At 39.5% G+C, this 20,478-nt stretch overlaps 1 protein-coding gene across 2 annotated transcripts in view; it reads left to right on the plus strand.

The window, feature by feature from the left end:
- The window catches only part of LOC133235106 (lymphocyte antigen 75-like), a 125,070-nt gene that overhangs the window by 19,808 nt on the left and 84,784 nt on the right, over positions 1 to 20,478 (plus strand). For both annotated transcript variants that reach the window (XM_061396114.1, XM_061396106.1), the window contains exons 6-13: positions 1,389 to 1,529; positions 3,935 to 4,129; positions 5,113 to 5,270; positions 9,372 to 9,482; positions 10,277 to 10,365; positions 10,514 to 10,683; positions 12,733 to 12,932; positions 14,354 to 14,496. In XM_061396114.1, coding sequence (XP_061252098.1) covers positions 1,389 to 1,529; positions 3,935 to 4,129; positions 5,113 to 5,270; positions 9,372 to 9,482; positions 10,277 to 10,365; positions 10,514 to 10,683; positions 12,733 to 12,932; positions 14,354 to 14,496 — 1,207 coding nt within the window. The remainder of the gene's footprint in view (positions 1 to 1,388; positions 1,530 to 3,934; positions 4,130 to 5,112; positions 5,271 to 9,371; positions 9,483 to 10,276; positions 10,366 to 10,513; positions 10,684 to 12,732; positions 12,933 to 14,353; positions 14,497 to 20,478) is intronic.

The raw sequence follows: 20,478 nt of genomic DNA on the forward strand, positions 1-20,478 counted from the left end.
TTTTTCCTTGAACCCTTCTTTATTGTGATTCCATTATAGCCAAGTTGACCCCCACCATGGGCAACTGAGCATTTGTCCCTAATCTTTAGAGTGACCCTGCATCTTTAGGTAGGAGCAGAAAGAGCCCCACTCCACAGCCCAGGAACCTTTCTGTGTCCCTGAGAGGACTTGACGTGTCCATGACTGACCCATATTGCATTTCATCTGCAGCTTAACTCTAATATGGCAATAATTCAGTTCAGTTGCTTAGTTGTGTCTGACTCTTATAGACCCCATGGACTGCGGCACACCAGGCTTCCCTGTCCATCACCTACTCCTGGAGCATGCTCAAACTCATGTCCATTGAGTTGGTGACGCCATCCAGTGGAAATAATTCCTCATTCTCAAACTGCTGAAGTCTTCTACTGCAGCACCCAAGTACTGACAACATAATGGTTATATTTTCATATACAAATAAATATCCTTAAGAAAATTTTATAGTGAATAAAACAAAACCCTAGTTAGTCAAAAGCTTTTCACCCTCCCCAAAAAAGGTTTGCTGCTAAGTCACTTCAATCGTGTCCGACTCTGTGCGACCCCATAGACAGCCCACCAGGCTCCATCCCTGGGATTTTCCAGGCAAGAACACTGGAGTGGGTTGCCATTTCCTTCTCCAATGCATGAAAGTGAAAAGTGAAAGTGAAGTCGCTCAGTTGTGTCCGACTCTCAGCGACCCCATGGACTGCAGCCTACCAGGCTCCTCCATCCATGGGGATTTTCCAGGCAAGAGTACTGGAGTGGGGTGCCATTGCCTTCTCCAAAAAAGGTTTAGATATCTTTTTTAAAAAATAAAATCATAGGCTTCTGATAAAATGTAGAATGTAAAAGTTAACACTAACTTCACTACCAAAGTATTCTACATACATATAATAAAAATGAGATATGTGCAATAGAATACCAATTCATTGGCATTTCAGTTAATAGAATTTTCTTAGTAAATAAATTCTCTATTATCTCAGTAAATAGAATCTTTAAAGATAATTTAATCTTAAAGCCTTGAAGGCATAGCAGAATCATAAATTAGCATTTTATTGGGTAGGGTAGCAAATTAAGAACTACTGACCACAGGATATGACAGGCAGATTGGTTAGGGGCAGAGGTTTGGTTTTTGGCTTTGTTTTTTTAGTTAGCTACAACATATCAGAGTATTTCTACTCCTGTGTCCTATATTTAAGAAGACATAGTTAAACATGTGATTGTCTATTGCAGCTTATACATCTCAATGTAGTTAAAAGTTTTAACTATTTCATGAGTTCCAATAAATAAAGTTAAGAATACAAATTATTTTTTCTAACCACCACTCTTGCCCTAACCTTCTTCTTTTAACTCTGAAAATCTTGCCATTTCAGATGTGCTGATGACACCTATCATTGGCAGATCAAGCTGTGCAAGAATGGATGCTGATTCGGGTCTGTGGCAGAGTTTTTCCTGCGAGGCTCAACTGCCCTATGTCTGTGAGAAACTGTTAAATAGCACAGTGGAGTTGACAGGTACCTTTCTCACTTCCTCCAACAAAGGTCTCAAAATTAGTTTTGTGAAATCAAGCAAATCCATTTCAGATACCTGTTTCCCCCTTTCCTTCACATGATACTGCCAATGCAGGAAGGTATTTGATATTGACCCTGTGGTTAGATATTATAAACTATACATGAATAAAGCTTTAGCTTGCTATATGCTCATAAGAAGGCAGGGATATTCTAGATAGGAAATATAGTTCTCTTCACAGGTGGCTGTTCTTTCTCTGGAGCAGTGGTTCCCCAGACCAAGAGCATCAGCTTCACCTGTACCTGTTAGAAATGCAGATTCTTAGGACGTACCCATATTTACTAAATGAGATACTCTGAGGATGGGGATCCCCAACCTGTGCTTCCAGGGCCTTCCCTGGTGGTCAGGTGGTTAAGAATCTGCTTCCCAATGCAGGAGACACAGTTTTGATCCCTGGTTGGGGAACTGAGATCACACATGCCATGGAGCAGCTAAGCCTACACACAGCTAGAGAGTCTGTGCACTCCAACAAAAGATCCTGCATTACCCAAGGAAGATCCCACGTGCTGCAACTAAGACCTGCCACAGCCAAATACATAAATAAATTTTTTTTTTAAGACTCTGGATTAAAAAAAAAAAAAAAGTTGCTTTGAGAAAAGAAAAAAGCCTTCCAGGTGATTCTGATACACTCTTAAGTTTGAGAGCCACACTCTAAGGAGAGGTTTTATATATGACCTGCCTCTATGGGGAGTGAAAAATGATGGACATAGGAATTGTCCTACAATGCCCACCCACCTCTCTGCTTTACCAGGCTGATGCTGACAAATGAGGTAGAAAGGAGAGGTGTAGACGGACAAAATATGTGCGCAGAGGTGTTTTTTCCCAGGGAGTTTGGGAGTAAGAGAGACACAGGACAGCTGAAACTTCCAAGGTCCAGAAAAGTTTGAGAAGTGTTCAAAAGAATGGAGGAGAGAAATATCCTTATTGTCTTGCTTGGGGCCCACCATATACCCGGTATTTGATTAAATCCTCATTGAGTACTTAAAACTGGGAGAAGAGGTTTTAAATTGTCTTGTGGTTTAAAGAATGTTGAGGGAAGAGAATAAAGCATAAAATTTCTAATCATCCAAATAGGAGCATAAAGCTGTTCTTTTAAGATTAAAAAATAATAGGGGGAAATGAACAGTCATCTTCCAAGTTGATTCAAACCAAATTTAGTCCATAGAACAAAAGGCATAGCAGAAAGGACAGCACCAATGAAAATAAACCAGGGTGACTTATATAGATCAAATAAATATCCTTTAGTAGCAATTATTAAGTAAATCACGATGTTTCCACATGATTGAACAAATGCATTTATTAACATAACTGTGCCAGCAGGAAAATACAAAGAACAGAACAAAATCATATGTTTACTTATCATTGTAATCTTGTAAAAATATGTATTCATAGAGACAAAGACTATAATATGAAAACAATTATTTTAAGTTCAACTGTGAGTGTTTTCCCTCTGTTCCTTTATTATAATTGTAAAATATAATAATAAGTGCTATTTCAGAATCTTAAAGTTAATTGAGTTATTTTACAAGTGTGAGAAGGTGAACCTGGTTTTATCCTTTAGTAAAAAACACACTGTCCACATTTTGAAGATGTGTTTTCTTATAACAGACATTCCAAATGGTCCAAATCCATGAAGCCTGAATAGCTGAACTACTTTCTAGTTCTGTTAAGAGGGGTAGATGTATTCTTTATGGTTTATACCCCGCTCTTTTTCTCTAATGTTTTTGACCATCACTTAGCTAAATTTTATTATAGTCAAAACAAAGAATCCCCCTCATTCCATGAGGCCTGTAGGACTAGTAGAGGGCAGGAAAGAAGAGGTCCAGAGATGCTCTTTGCTCTTTCCCTTCACTGATGCCATTTTGTGGATGTGAAGTGAATAAATGTCTTATTATGTTCCTTAAATCTCTGCTTGTTTGTTCAGCCATGAGCATGAATGTACATTCCCTTGCTAAGCTGACCATACCTGAAAAGGAAGCTTAACATTATAATCTCTCAAAGGCAGAGACTGGAGGGGAGCATCACAAAGCCCATACCCAGGAAGAGATTTGTCAATTACTGACTTACCCCACACTTTTCTTCTGTCTACTAGGACTCAGGGAAATCCCTCTATAAATAGTCTATAGCCAGCCATATAGCAAATTTGTATCACTCGAAAGTCACATTATTGTCTGAATCCCTGCAGTCACTCTTATGATGCTGTGCACTGCATAAATTCATGTCACTGTACCATCTAAAATCCCATTCTTCAGTTTTCCAGAAGCCTTATGATTCAGGAAAGAATTTGCAATGTTATTGATTCAAGATAGCTGTATCTTTACTGGAATATAAATAGCTTCTTTTCCTCCAGATATGTGGACATACTCAGATACCCACTGTGATGCTGCAGACTGGGTGCCAAATGATGGCTTTTGCTATCTGCTGGTCAATGAAAGTGATTCCTGGGATAAGGCGCATACGACATGCCAAGCCTTCAGCAGTGACCTCATCAGCATTCATTCTCTAGCAGATGTGGAGGTAGTTGTCACAAAACTTCATAATGGGGGTAAGTTTTTAAGATATCCTCTTAAAAAGAGGTTTAAAACATTTTAAAGTATCCCTGTTTTCAGACTCTTAGAGAGAATGAAAACCTTACAGTTTGATCCAATTTTGATCAGTATTATCCAATAGCATTTTCTGCCGTGATGGAACTGGCAGAAAATCCGTGCTGTCATTCAATAACCACCAACCACTTGTGGCTTTTGAACCCTAGAAATGTAGCCAGAGTGACGGGAGAATTGAATTTTTGCTTTCATTTTAATTGATTTACAATTTTAAATAGTTGCATGTAGCAAGCAGCTACCAACCTGATGGTACAACCACTGACTGAATAATTTCCCTCGTCTCATAAGCTAAATGCTATTTAAATTCCTCCCGACACTTAAGTGATGATTACCTCACTTTTATAATTATTTGGAAGCTAAAAAATGAACAAAACACCAGAGAGCCAGTATTAAGGTCTGCTCCTACGATTCACCCACAGTAATAGCACAACTGAGAGACTTCACTTTGACTTTTCACTTTCAGATACCTATATTCTGTGCCAGCGTGGTGCCAGTTGTTTGACCTGGCAAAGCAGTACAGTCATTCAGTGATGAACAATATTCTTATTCTAACTGAAATATCTATGACTGTTAGTAGAATTTCATTATTTCTCACAAAGCAAGGTTTATCTAATTCTATGTATTCATAGAGACAAAGACTATAATATGAAAACAATTATTTTAAGTTCAACCTACAGATCGTAGTACAGCTAGCTGTTCCGCCTGTGTACCCTGCCTGCATAAGTGACCTGAAAAGCCCTCTTCATCAGGCCAGCCTAACATATCAACATTGTTACAAGCTAATTACGAATATCACTTTCCTGAATTTAAAGAAAAAGAAATACCATCAAGACTGCTAATACCCCTTATCAAAATGTAAAAATCAGCAGTAGTTTCCATGTGGAAGTATGTGACTGAGTAACCAAACAAAACATTTTTCTTTTAGATGCTGAAGGGGAAATGTGGACAGGCCTGAGGAATATAAACACACCAGCCCTATTTCAGTGGTCAGATGGTACTGAAGTTACTCTAACTTACTGGGATGAGAATGAGCCACGTGTTCCCTATAATGAGACTCCCAACTGTGTTTCCTATTCAGGAAAGGTAGGAAACCTCCTTGGATTTATTTATATCCTTACTGTTATACCTGATAATCTTATAATCAGGTGACTTTCATTGGAATATTTGTATTTAAACTAGGAAAGAAAATAAAAGGCAATAAACTGTAGATTATCTTTCTAGTAACTGCTGAGAAAAGGTAAATAAAGCAATTACTAAAGAAGCAATCCAGTTCCTGTCTGAGAGTATCTGCCCTGGTGTGAAAGAGATGAAGAGAATCTCTTTTGGAGCTGAGATTCTTGCGCCAAATGGTTTCTGAGAAGCTGCTTTCTCTCAGTAATATTTAGCAGGTAGCCACAATCTAACCAAATACCGTTGTCTCATGTCCAGGTCAAGTGTTATGGAAAATTCTGAAAGAGATGGGAATACCAGACCACTTGACCTGCCTCTTGAGAAACCTATATGCAGGTCAGGAAGCAACAGTTAGAACTGGACATGGAACAACAGACTGGTTCCAAATAGGAAAAGGAGTACGTCAGGGCTGTATATTGTCACCCTGCTTATTTAACTTCTATGCAGAGTGCATCATGAGAAACGCTGGGCCGGAAGAAGTACAGGCTGGAATCAAGATTGCCGGGAGAAATATCAATAACCTCAGATATGCAGATGACACCACCCTTATGGCAGAGAGTGAAGAGGAACTAAAAAACCTCTTGATGAAAGTGAAAGAGGAGAGTGAAAAAGTTGGCTGAAAGCTCAACATTCAGAAAACGAAGATCATGGCATGCGGTCCCATCACTTCATGGGAAATAGATGGGGAAACAGTGGAAACAGTGTCAGACTTTATTTTTGGGGGGCTCCAAAATCACTGCAGATGGTGATTGCAGCCATGAAATTAAAAGACACTTACTCCTTGGAAGAAAAGTTATGACCAACCTATATAGCATATTCAAGAGCAGAGACATTACTTTGCCAACAAAGGTCTGTCTAGTCAAGGCTATGGTTTTTCCAGTGGTCATGTATGGATGTGAGAGCTGGACTGTGAAGAAAGCTGAGCGCTGAAAATTGATGCTTTTGAACTGTGGTGTTGGAGAAGATTCTTGAGAGTCCCTTGGACTGCAAGGAGATCCAACCAGTCCATCCTAAAGGAGATCAGTCCTGGGTGTTCATTGGAAGGACTGATGCTAAAGCTGAAACTCCAGTACTTTGGCCACCTCATGCGAAGAGTTGACTCGTTGGAAAAGACTCTGATTCTGGGAAGGATTGAGGGCAGGAGGAGAAGGGAACAACAGAGGATGAGATGGCTGGATGGCATCACCAACTCGATGGACATGAGTTTGGGTGAACTCCAGGAGTTGGTGATGGACAGGGAGGCCTGGCTTGCTGCAGTTCATGGGGTTGCAAAGAGTCAGACATGACTGAGAGACTGAACTGAGAAGTGAAAAAATGATTTTATTAAAAATTAGGCCCAATAAACATCTTACTCCTATAGAGTTCATGAATGTTTATTGAGCATGTTTCAGTTAAGAGTCCAGGATAAGCAATCTTTTTTTTAATTTATTTTAATTGGGGGCTAATTACTTTACAATATTGTGGTGGTTTTTGCCATACATTCACATGAATCAGCCGTCTGTGTACATGTGTTCCCCATCCTGACCCTCCCTCCCCCATCCCTCCCCATCCCATACCTCAGGGTCATCCCAGTGTACCAGCCCTGAACACCCTGTCTCATGTACAGGATAAGCAATCTTGAGCCAAAGGGACACAGGTGTCTCTGTATTTTTGTTTTTAGCACTTTCCTGTGAACTGCTGTTTAGGAGGCTGATTGTATCACCCAAACTTCTAGAGAAACAAGTGAAAGCAATAAATTCTAGGGCTGTTTAGAAGTGTTTCACTGGAAGAGATGATTTTCAGTTCAGTTCAGTTGTTCAGTTGTGTCTGACTCTTTGCGACCACATGGACTGCAGCATGCCAGGCTTCCCTGTCCATCACCAACTCCCGGAGCCTACTCAAACTCATGTCCATTGCATCGGTGATGCCATCCAACTGTCTCATCCTCTGTCATCCCCTTCTACTCCCGCCTTCAATCTCTCCCAGCATGAGGGTCTTTTCCAATGAGTCGGTTCTTCGCATCAGGTGTCCAAAGTATTGGAGTTTCAGCTTCCGCATCAGTCCTTCCAATGAACATTCAGGACTGATTTCCTTTAGGATGGACTGGTTGGATTTCCTTTAGGATGGACTGGTTGGATCACCTTGCAGTCCAAGGGACTCTCAAGAGTCTTCTCCAACACCACAGTTCAAAAGCATCAATTCTTTGGCAATCAGCTTTCTTTATAGTCCAACTCTCACATCCATACATGACTACTGGAAAAACCATAGCTTTGACTAGATGGACCTTTGTTGGCAAAGTAAGTCTCTGCCTTTTAAAATGCTGTCTAGGTTGTTCATAGTTTTTCTTCCAAGGAGCAAGCATCTTTTAATTTCATGGCTGCAGTCACCATCTGCAGCAATTTTGGAGCCCCCCAAAATAAAGTTTCTCACTATTTCCATTGTTTCCCCATCTATTTGCCATGAAGTGATGGGACCAGATACCATGATCTTAGTTTTCTGAATGTTGAGTGTTAAGCCAACTTTTTCATTCTCCTTTTTCACTTTCATCAAGAGATTTTATTTCTTCTTTGCTTTCTGCCATAAAGGTGGTGTCATATGGGTATCTGAGGTTATTGATATGTCTCCTGGCAATCTTGATTCCAGCTTGTGCTTCATCCAGCCCATCATTTCACATGATGTACTCTGCATATAAGTTAAATAAGCAGCGTGACAGTATACAGCCTTGACGTACTCCTTTCCTGATTTGGGACCAGTCTGTTGTTCCATGTCCAGTTCTAACTGTTGCTTCCTGACCTGCATACAGATTTCTCAGAAGACAGATCAGGTGCTCTGGTATTCCCATCTCTTGAAGAATTTTCCACAGTTTGTTATGATCCACCCAGTCAAAGGCTTTGGTGTAGTCAATAAAGCAAAAGTAGATGTTTTTCTGGAATTCTCTTGCTTTTTTGATGATCCAGTGGATGTTGGCAATTTGATCTCTGGTCCCTCTGCCTTTTCTAAATCCAGCTTGAACATCTGGAAGTTCACAGTTCATGTACTGTTGACGCCTGGCTTGGAGAATTTTGAGCATTACTTTACTAGCATGTGAGATGAGTGCAATTGTGCATTAGGTTGAGTATTCTTTGGCATGGCCTTTCTTTGGGATTGGAATGAAAACTGACCTTTTCCAGTCCTGTGGCCACTGCTGAGTTTTCCAGATTTGCTGGCATACTGAGTGTAACACTTCCACAGCATCATCTTAAAAGATGTTTTTAGAAAGGTATAAAGCTGAATTTAGAAGGGTGTCACATTTAAAAGGATACACAGAATATCTTTAAAAGAATATGAACGGTTGAAATGAGGTCCCACAAGCCACAGTGAACTGATGGCTTACCTAGATGGCTTCCAGTGTTCAAAACTGACCCTTATCACAACTGACTTTCTAAAATTTCATTCAAAGAAAGCATAGTGACTCAAGCCAAATAAATGTTAAGTAACATATTTGAAAGAGAGAACTTTGACATCTGGACTAAAGTGGAGTTGGAAGGAAATTTTGATTCTACAATTCTTAGAGAGCAGTTATTCTGATCACTATCTTCTTACACGTGAGGAGACTGAGACAGGGAGGTTAAGTGACCTGCCCAAAGGTATTAATCCGCAGACAAACTTTGGCTGTGTCCTATGGAAGGAGATTAGAACGCTGGCAAGTCTTTTTGGGCTGGGTTTTTCTCTCTTCAACTTCTGTATGGGTGTCCTTTAATAGTTTTTATTGTTACGCTTATAAGAAAATGAACTGCATCCCCATGGTGACCTTGAGGTAATGCAGAAGTAACAGGCTTCCAGTCTTGTTAGGTAGCATTTTCTAGGAGTATGGTCTCAGGTTTAATCACTCAGTTATATTCATTCTCTCTGCCTCCCTTTCCTCCTTTCCCTCCTCCCCCTCATCCTCCCTGATAGTTGTAAGAAGAAATTATCTTGATTTAAAATAAGTCCAATTCTAAATATATGGAAAATAATTTCTCTCGTGAAAGAAATGATTTTCTGTTTTTTTAAAAGCTCGGTCAGTGGAAGGTCCAGTCATGTGAAGAGAAACTTAAATATGTGTGTAAGAAAAAGGGAGAAAAATTGAATGACACAAGATCTGATAAAATATGTCCTCCAGAAGAGGTATGTAAAATGCCTGTGTAAATTTTTCTAAGCAATATTACACCTTTTTGGTTAGAGATGGTAACTGAATTTAAACAGTTTAAACTTGGAAAACAGAAGAGATTACTAGCTTCTGTTCATTTACATTAGACCAAGCCAGAAGGCAGTGAATCACAGTATATCAGCATTCCTACAGAAGAGAAAAAAAAAGAGTTATAGGAAAAAGAATTACCTATTCATGAATTTCTATAAGAATATATGTGATTCCTCTTCTCAATGCTGATTTTTTTTTACTTCTACTCATATTATTCTTGTTCAAAAATAATTGAGCTAACAACTGTTATACTCTTAAAATGAACGAGGCATTGTGCTGTGCTAAGTCGCTTCAGTTGTGTTCGACTCTTTACGACCTCATGGACTGTAGCCCACCAGGCTTATCTGTCCATAGGATTCTCTAGGCAAGAATACTGGAGTGGGTTGCCATGCCTTCCACCAGGGGATCTTCCCAACCCAGGGATCGAACCCACACTCTTATGTCTCTGGCATTGGCAGGCAGGTTTTTTACCACTAGCACCACCTGGGAAGCCCGAGAAAGACATTGAGGGTAAAGAAAATTAAGACATACCTTCTGTCTGACACGGGATCACAAGCTTATGGAGGTTATCCATGGAATTATATCCCACCCTCATCATGTGTATGAATTCCCTGGCCATGTCCTTAATTTCCATTAGTTGTAAGATGTTAATCTGTGTAGCAGAACCTTGCTTGTCACCAATTCCTGAAGACAGTGTGATGATATTTTTCCTCTGATTTAGGGCTGGAAGAGACATGGAGAGACCTGTTACAAGATTTACAAGGATGAGGTCCCCTTTGGGACCAACTGCAATCTGACTATAACTAACAGGTGTGACCATCAGTAAACACGTACTAGTGAACTTTTAACTCTGGGCTCCTTTGCCAAATAATCTTCCTTAAAAACAAAGTTCATCTTCAATTTATATAGTAATTCTGTCGTTGTGAAAACACCTACTGATCTGACTTTCATTTTATAGATTTGAGCAAGAATACCTAAATGATATGATTAAAAAGCATACCATGTCTCCAGAAAAATACTTCTGGACTGGCCTGAGAGATACAGATGCAAATGGAGAGTATAGCTGGGCAAGTGTTGGTGGAGTAAAGCGGGCTGTAACCTTTTCCAATTGGAATTTTTTTGAGCCAGGTAGGTGCCTTAGCCTTTAAAGCAGTAGAATACAGTGATGTGAGAGACAGCTTTCCTCCCAGATTTATTCTTCACTTACCTTTGAAATGTGAAGGAGATGATGGTCATCTGGACTAGTCTTTCTATAGAACCATAAATAGAAGCAGTGACCATGCCTCCCCTGTGAAATCCTCAGGGATTACCCAGTAAACACTGGAAAATTTGTTTCTCAGAAACCACCATCTAATGGCACAGAACTAGAACTGTCGGTGTGAGTTTAGTGTCTTTTCCATATAACTCTCAAACAAACCTGAAAGTCTCATCATGAGCACTTTACATTTTCACCTCTCTGCTTCTTAACTTCTTTCTCCAAAGTTGAATTGTGCTTATTTCCTTTTTTCTCAAGGGGTGATAATTAAGGAGGCCATGAATTATTTATTCCGAAAGTTAGTTTATCCTTCTTTAGCCTACAGAATTGACCAGAATGAGCCATAGAATCAGGACATTTGAGCTTCAGAATTCCCTTTGGATTTTATTTTTTATTTTTTTTTTTAGAATTGAGGAAACAGAAGCTTACTTGTCAAAGGTGACCTGATTATTGAACTAATAAAATCCTGATCTGATTTCTAAACCAATGCTTTTTAAAGGATTTTGACTTTGTTTGAGAGAGCAGTTATGAAGCATTTGACTTTTCTTCCTTTGAATTATTTATATTTTCTTATGTTTTGTACAGTGAATCATGAAGGCCATTTTTATAACATAAAACTTGGAGCATGTGAATGTATAGTTAAACACAATATTTGAGATAGAGAATGCCCACAAAATTTGTAATATGTGATCGTCAATATAAATATGAGTGGTATTGATAATATCAAAGTTGTCTTTTTACTTGTGGAACATGGAGGATACAGGTGCTGATCCTGGTTAAATTTTATCTTAAATTAGAATGTTCTAATATACAAAACACATGCTTTCTTTTATTGACACTGTTATATTTCAGAGTCAATGTCAAATTCTTCCTGGATAAGCCTCAGTGGTTGAAAGGGTGTTCAGGAAGTAAGCTATAATGGCTATTCTCTCAGTCTGTAGCCAGAAAGACTGTCTTTAAGTCCTCTTTATCTTTTCACTCCCAGATTCAGCCAGTTTGGTCTGTACTGGGTAAGCCATGGCAGAGGGTAGACTAGGGGAAGATAGCACACCCACCCAGGTGTGTTGCTTTTCCCAGTTTTTTCCAGTTCCTTGCTCCTCTTGCTGTCCCTGTGTTGCGAGACATGAGACTGAGTGGCTTCTCTGTGTGATGGGATGGAAGTCATCCTCATTACTTTGCAATGTGTGCTCTTCTTGTCCTTTGCCTATATTAAGCATTGTGACGTCATGGGAAAGGGGGCATGGTATTTTGTTAGCAAATTTGGGTTCCAGTTCTGACTTCACCACTCACTAACTATGATTGTGGGCAAGTCACTCATTTTTCATCTGGAGATGGATCTGACAATACAAACTATCTTTTGATGTTGTAGTGAGTAAATACAGTTCTGGCTGACATAAATAGTAAACAAATGAGTGTTACCACACACCTCCTTTTACCTTTATTGAACCAGCTCTTCCTTTGGATTTGAATCTGGGAGTGTTTTGTTTTGAGGGTTACTTAGTTTCTCAAAAACTGTTGTAAGTTGTTAGGCGAATACAAACAATTTAGATTATACAGAGCATCGTGGTGGTGTAGGGTTCAGCTCTACACACACACTGCCTGGATTTCAGTTCCTGGTCAACCATTTACTCACATGTGACCTTGGACACATCACTAATCCTCACAGTACCTCAGTCTGACAATAGAATCCTCTCTATGTGAGGATCAATTCATTTAATCCTCTTAGAATAGTACCCGGCAAGTACAAGCATGTCTTTGTATTACTGTCATCATTATTATTGTGAAAGTACATTTATTTCCTCCATTTTCTTTCCTATTCTCGTCTGCGAACTTGAATCAAATGAGGAGTATAGGCACTAGAAAGTATTTGTACTTAAATGTTCAAATGTAACTTTCAGTTAAACTTTTACATTCAACCCCAGCTTCTCCAGGAGGGTGTGTGGTTATGGCTACTGGAAAGTCTCTTGGAAAGTGGGAGGTAAAAGACTGCAGAAGTTTCAGGGCACTTTCAATTTGCAAGAAAATGAGTCAACGCTCTGAGCCCGAAAAAGCAGCCCCCAAGCCTGAAGACCCCTGTCCTGAAGGCTGGCACAGTTCCCCCTCAGGTCTTTCTTGTTATAAGGTAAGGTAATATTCTCATTCAATCCCTCAGTGAAGTCATCTCTCTCCTATCCTAGTCCATGTCCTTGCACAAACTCTGCTTCTCCGCAGACACATACATCACCTGCCAAAGTCCTTGTCAGAGTATCAGTAAACCTCTGTGTCAGAAAACCCATTTCTGTGTACACTCATATACTACCCAAAGGAGCAGGGCCAGAGTCAAAATGGTTCTTTCCTAGGGTTCTTTTGTTTTGGAAAGTTGGATAAGCTACATGCCATGGTGATACTTTGCTTATGATTCTCTTATCCCTCTAATTTATTGTTGTCAAGTTCTGTCACTTCTTACAAGTCAAAGAATTTGTTTTAGAATTCGTATCAGCCAACTGTTCCCACAAAGAAATGATTTCATAATTTCATACTATCTCGAAATTCAGTGGCTATGACAATGCTTAGTCTCATGTTCACAGATCTCTGGGACAGATAGAGTTTGAATGATTGAATTTGGGCTTTAATAGTCAGCTCTGCTTTCAGTTATGGGTGAGCTGTACTGGCCTCCAGGCTATCAGTTGGGGTCTGCTGCTCTTCAATCTAGTGTCAGGCCAAAGGTGGAGCAGCTAGCAGGGGCTTATTCTTCTCATACTGAATTACTAGAGCTGGAAATGCAAGCCTAACCCAGGTAAGCATATTTTAGGCTTCTGCTCACTTTACTTTCACTGCTATCCCATCGATCACAGTAAGTCACATGGCTGAGCCCCAGGTCAAGGCTCAGGGACTTATCCTTCACCCACCAGGAAGCCATGATGGCAAGAGTGTATAACTATATCACAGGGACTGAAAAATCAGGACCAGTAATTCAACCTACCATTGTGTCATCTGCCCCTCTTCTACTTTTGAAATGACTGTGGTTCATTTGGCATAAAATTAGTCATCACAAACCAAAGGAACAGTCCAAAGTGGCAAGTTTTGTTTTGCCATCTTCTGTAAACGTTCACACACCAGTGCAGTCTGCCCTTTGATTCTTCTTCATCAAAAGTAGTCCTCTACTTGTACAGGCCTCAGTGTATTATGTTCAAAATTTGCCGTTAGTGCCTTTCTTTGCAGAAATCTACTCCCAGAGCATTCATGTGTATTCTTTATAACCTTACTTCATTTTGTCTCTCAAGATTCTTGGACTGCAAGAGGACATGGTGTCATGTCAGAACAGTTCCCCAGCCTGGCTAAGGAAGGTTATCCCTCCAGTGACAGTGACTGGTGTCTGTGCTGGCCTCTGGTTGACACTCTGAGCAGGACCTGTCTGTGTCACAGTGAATGTGCCTATACCTCAGTCTACTACACTTCTAAGAATCCGTTTCAGAGACCCACACATTCAACTGTGATCGACTTTAAAGTTATAAATACTTTATGGTAATATAAGAAAACAAATTAACATTATATTTTGTTAAGCTATTTCCTAGAGAAAGAATTGTAAGAAAGAGAAACTGGGAAGAAGCTGAGCGATTCTGCCAAGCACTTGGAGGACACCTTCCTAGCTTCAGTCACATGGATGAAATCAAGGAGTTTCTTCACTTTTTAATAGAACAGTTCAGGTAATGTTCAGGCAGCAGTTCTGATCTTTTAGAGTGAGATCTTCTATCCTAAATTTGACATCCTCTAAGTAACCTCCTGGAGAAGGAAATGGTAACCCACTCCAGTATTCTTGCTTGGGAAACCCCAAAGACAAAGGAGCCTGGCGGGCTACAGTCCATGGGATCTGTGAAAGAGTAGGACATGACGTAGCAACTAAATGACAGGTATTCAGAATTGACATGTTTTATTATCGAAAGGATCATACAGTGTTTTAACAGTCATTCAACATCAAGCATTCTTACGTGCAAGGTGCTATGAGGGATCAGAGCCTAGAGGGACAGAGTCACCACCCTTTGTGTAGTGTAGTGAAGTCCAACAGTGGGGTAGGAAAAATATGGTGGAAAAATCTAGAACATAGGTAAGGAGAGGCCATGGGAATTTAGAGCAGGGAGGAAGTGTTTCTGGGTGGTACATCTGGGGAAAATATTACAAAGAACGATGGTTCTTAGAAAGTAAGGCAAGGGCTTCTGTGGTGGCCCAGTGGTAAAGAATCCACCTGCCAATGCAGGAGACACAGGTTCGATCCCTGATCCTGGGAAAATCCCACATGCCAGGGGGCAGTTAAGCCTGTGTGCCACAGCTATTTAGCCAGTGCTCTGGAGCCCAGGAGCTGCAGCTGCTGAGCCCATGTGCCACAACTGCCAGAGCCTGTGCTGCACAACCAGAGAAGCCTCCACAGCGAGAAGCCCACACGCTGCAGCTAGAGAGCAGCCCCAGCCCTGCTCACCACAGCCGGAGAAAAGCCCATGTAGCGATGAAGACCCGCACAGCCAAAAATAGATGAACAAGTGTCATTAGTGTTTTAAAAAGGGACTATTTGAAGGGTGAGATGTGAGAAGGAGCCAGGGAAAACAGAACATAAGCAAAGGAACTGAGACCAGAGTATGCAGATATGGTGAAGGAAAAGTGAGCCTACAACATCGCGAGAAAATGGAATTTGTATATGAAATTGGAATGTCCTTTCTTGCTAGGGAAGGAGTTTAATCTTAAGTCAATAAGCAAAAAGCATTCAAACAAAAGCAAAGTGTGTGTGTGAGAGAGACAGACAGACAGACAGACATGGGGTAGATGCAGAATAATTAATTCTAAAGCTATTGCAACCCCTCTGGTAGAAAACTATTTTGAAGATGGGCAGTAAGATGGGACAATAAAGGAAGTAGTCTGAGATGTTACAAAGAAGGAGTCAATAAGCCACTATAATTTTGATGTTATGTAGGAGGAGGATTCCTGAATGGTTTTCCTGATGTTTTCAAGGGTAATGTGGAGAAATATGGGCCAAGTGCTGGTATTATAGGAGGAAATTTTTTCTGAAGCTCTGGGGCTGTCATGAGTATGAGGGCCTTTTACTTCATGATTTGTTTTCCCCCCTCACTCTTTGAACTGAAAAGAAGACTGAAATTTATAAATCTAGTATTCAGGGTATACCAGGCAAAATTATGGAAAAGAATCACCACCTGAATATATCTTAGTGAATACTTTCCTGATCATTTTGACTCAAAAAAAAAAAAAAACCGAAACACACACAGCAAAAGTAAAACAGGTACCAAAACACAAAGAAAATCCAATTAGCTGCCTTCTCTAGGACATTAAATATAAGAAGGCATTTTAAAAATTGAGATCTAAAAAGTTTTGAGGTGGCAAATGTTTGATTGTATTGATTTTAGTTCCCAATTTAGTGGATTTTTCGTTTGTGAAGATAGTAATTGATACTATTTATGCTCCCCACTTGAAAAAATATGGGCTTCCCTTGTAGCTTAGTCGGTAAAGAGTCTGACTGCAATGCAGGAGACATGGGTTTGATCCTTGGGTTGGGAAGATCCCCTGGAGAAGGAAATGGCAACCCACTCCAGTATTCTTGCCTGGAGAATCCCATGGACAGAGGAGCCTGGCGGGCTACAGTCTATGAGGTTGCAAGAGTCGGACACGACTGAGCGACTAAGTGCACTTGAAAAAAATTTCAAAGACATATTCCAGTTGAGAGGTGAATAAAAATCAAAAACACATGAATTGGTATTTTGTTCTTAAGGAATTAGGAGGAAGAATACATAACATAAAAATATAGCTCCAGTCTAAATAATGCAATCTATGTAACTGAAAAATTTATCTTAAATTATCGTAAATTCTGAAAGAGAAACAATAATATTTTAATAAAACCAGTATTAACTTTGCTTAATACCAGAGTTTATAACTCTGTTTATAAATAAAAACTGGGATGTAAAGAGATAAATGGTTTTGAAAAATTAAAGCATAATAAATACCTCATTTTACCTGGAAATTATATTTAGAAACACAGATGTTATATATTTTTAAAACTGTAAAGAGTATATTCATCCACCGAATATTTAATGGGTGAAAAGGCCCATATAGCAAATTGTAAAGGAATAAAATAACAAAGCATAAAGTCCAGCATAATATTTAAAATGGATAACTAACAAGGACCTACTGTGTAGCACAGGGAATGCTGCTTAGTGTTATGTGGCAGCCTGGTTGGGAAGGGAGTTTGGGGGAAAATGAACACATACATGTATATGGCCGAGTCCCTTTGTGGTTCACCTGAAACTGTCACAACATTGCTGGTCAGTTACACCCCAGTATAAAATAAAAAGTTTAAAAACGAAAACAGAAAGCCCAAAGAAACAGCAGATCACCATAATCTTTTCAGTCATAGAGACCATATTGTATTTATATTCATCCTAGCCTCTGATACACTGCCATATTAAACAGACTGTAATGTCTGCTTTGGAGAAGGCAATGGCACCCCACTCCAGTACTCCTGCCTGGAAAATCCCGTGGACAGAGGAGCCTCGTAGGCTGCAGTCCATGGGGTCGCCAAGAATCCGACACGACTAAGCACCTTCACTTTCACTTTTCACTTTCATGCATTGGAGAAGGAAATGGCAACCCATTCCAGTGTTCTTGCCTGGAGAATCCCAGAGACAGGGGAGCCTGGTGGGCTGCCGTCTATGGGGTTGCACAGAGTCGGACATGACTGAAGCGACTTAGCAGTAGCAGCAGCAGCAATGTCTGCTTAATACATGCTCTGTTAATGAGAGATCATTTGTTCATGCTATACTTAGACAGCATATTCTAAAACCTATTTAGTATTATAGCCATGGCTTGAAGCAAAGGAAGGAAGCAAGCCCATTTATATCAGAAAGTGATTCTAAAGCTTATTCTTTGAACACCTTTAGCTTTTTATTGCAGGGATTGACCTTTCTCAGCAAGATGTCCATTGTCCAGCTTGTGTTTTGCCTGCCAAGGAGTGAAGTCAGATTACTGCTCTACTTCTCACAATCTGAGTTCCACATCTCTGTTTGTATTTCAGTGAAAAGGCTTCAGGGCGCACCAAATCATTGCGGCTCTAAGATCTTTGCAACTCTTAACACCAGCCCACCAGGGAAAGCCATTGTGAAACAAAGATGGCTTTAGGATTAGCGAAGAAAGCTTTGTTTGCAGAGCGATTGCTGCTGTGTATGCTACCTCCAGTGAAGTGGCATGAATGGATTTGGATATAAATCTAAGGCTTTACAGACTAAGCGCCCCCTTCAAATTGTGTTTATTAGCAGTTATTGCTCAGGTACTGTTTTCCTTAGGAACCAGATACAGCAGGACATTTGATTGAGAGTAGAAATTTTACCATAGATACATAGTAACATTTCATGCAATGTCTTCTTCACCTCATAGCCTTAGTACTTGGAATGGAAGAATTAATAGAGAAGTTTTCAGTTTGATTTAATTCCTCAGTTACCCATTTCTTCCCTCAATTTTTAAAACAAATCTACATTAGATTAATGTGATTTCCAATTTTCTTCTTCTCTTTATCTGCCTAATAAATCAGGCCAAAGCAGAAATAGGTTACAAATGAGGAAATATTTTCCACCTCTTAACACACCAACAAAAAAAAAAAAAAAAAATCCCACGAGTAGCTACTATTTTCTATATTTATAACACATTAATAAATCCCTTGAAAGGAAAGCTGAAAACTATAAAGATCTGGGTTGAAATGAAGTTCACTCTCAGAAAGTAGTAAAGATCAGAAATTTTGGACCATGCGGCCAACTGCTGTCTAGGAGGCTGCTCACTGAGATGCAGCAGAGGAGGCAGAAATGGGATTGAAAGCAGAAGTTTCTAAGGGAAGATGGGGAGTTAAGAGCAGACTGGGTGGAAATGTTGGAGACAGATGTCTAAAGAGTTTTCTGTGGGAGCTACCTATAGAGCAGTGGTCCCAAACCTCTGGATCTAATGCCTGATCATCTGAGGTGGAACTGATGTAATAATAATAGAAATAAAGTATGCAGTAAATGTAATGCATTTGAATCATCCCCAAACCACCTCTCTACCCCCACCCCCCCAGTCTGAGGAAAAATTGTCTTCCATGAAATTGGTCACTGGTGCCAAAAATGTTGGGGGCCACCGCTATAGAGTAAATGCAGATGGCAAATGATCTTTGATCATCTTTGGGTTGTACTGTTGATTGTGTAAAGAAGATAAAATATGTAATGCTTACTTTGCGTGTGTGTTAGCTGTTCAGTCGAGTCCAACTCTTTGTGACCCCTATGGACTGTAGCCCACCAGGCTCCTCTGTCTGTGGAATTCTTCAGGCAAGAATACTAGAGTGGGTTGCAATTCCCTTCTCCAGGGGATCTTCCCAACCCAGGGATCTAACCCAAGTCTCTGCTTTACAGGCAGAATCTTTACCATCTGAGCCACAAGAGAAGCCCAGTGCTTTAGGGAAACACAAAATTCTGCATAAATCTTCAGGCCCAACTTGACCTCTTTATTTTAGCTGTCCTTTATTATAATGTATTTGGCAACTATCTAGACCTTGTGATTTAGAAATCCAACACTCAAGAAGTATGATACATTTGTAAGTCTATAAGAAATCTCTGATTAGTTGAAGACACAAACTGAAAAATCATTTTTTAGCTGCTAAATTCAAACTGGACTTAATCATCTCCACTTGATTTTTCTTAACTCTACAAATTGGTGATCTTTCATTTTGAAAGAAAACACTCTAACAATAAACAACTGAAAGGGGACTGTCCTCACATTCCATTACAGTAAGTTGAAAGGCTTGAGGTTGGCAAGATGAAAAATGTGCTTATTAATGGTAAAATATGAGGGAATGTTGAACAGAGGAAATAAATGAAGAAAAATATTTTATTAAAAAGTGAGAAGTTAAAATTGAGTTTGTTTCTGCCTTGGATTCACTAGGAAATATTTTTAAATGCAAACTTACTATATTTCCCAGCAGTCTTGTAACTGTACAATCCATATATTCTGCTGAGCTTGAAAATAGAGATTAATTTTGGATTTGGATTCTACTTCTTTTCTAATATGTGTTCTATTTATATTTAATATTTATATATGTATTATTTTGCATCTATAATTTTCACTCATGTACTGATGGTACATGATATATACAATCAAAAGGTTAAATTATACAGAAAGTAACCACTGTCACTCCCCCAAAATGCATGGAAAACGATCTACTTATTAAGGCCTAAGAAGTATACTACATTTTAGAGAGTATTTTCAAGAAAAGTTAGCGGTGGAGAAATTTTTTTATGGTTATTTCTTTTCTGTTTATACTGAAAGTATCTCCCTGGCTAGAGGATACATTAAATTGAGGGAAAGGGATCACTGACAATGTATGTCCCTGTCTCTGTATGTTGTTGTGTACATTCTTCCTTGAAATTCCTATTGTTTCTCCTCTCAGCCAATCTGAATACTGACACGTGGTAAACATTTAGATTATGACTCAAAAGAGACAATAGCTATTCTTTGAAGACTGTCTTTTGTTCTACTAATGTTATAAAATGTTTCCTGACTTCCTACAGTTCACAATGACCTCTCCTTTTTTCAAATTTTTGCACTACTTAAAATATATGCAAATTTGTATCATTTGATGCTTTTTCAAAAATGGCCTTGTATTTTCTCTG

This window comes from Bos javanicus, chromosome 2 (genome assembly GCF_032452875.1).
Source record: "Bos javanicus breed banteng chromosome 2, ARS-OSU_banteng_1.0, whole genome shotgun sequence".
Taxonomy (NCBI): domain Eukaryota; kingdom Metazoa; phylum Chordata; class Mammalia; order Artiodactyla; family Bovidae; genus Bos; species Bos javanicus.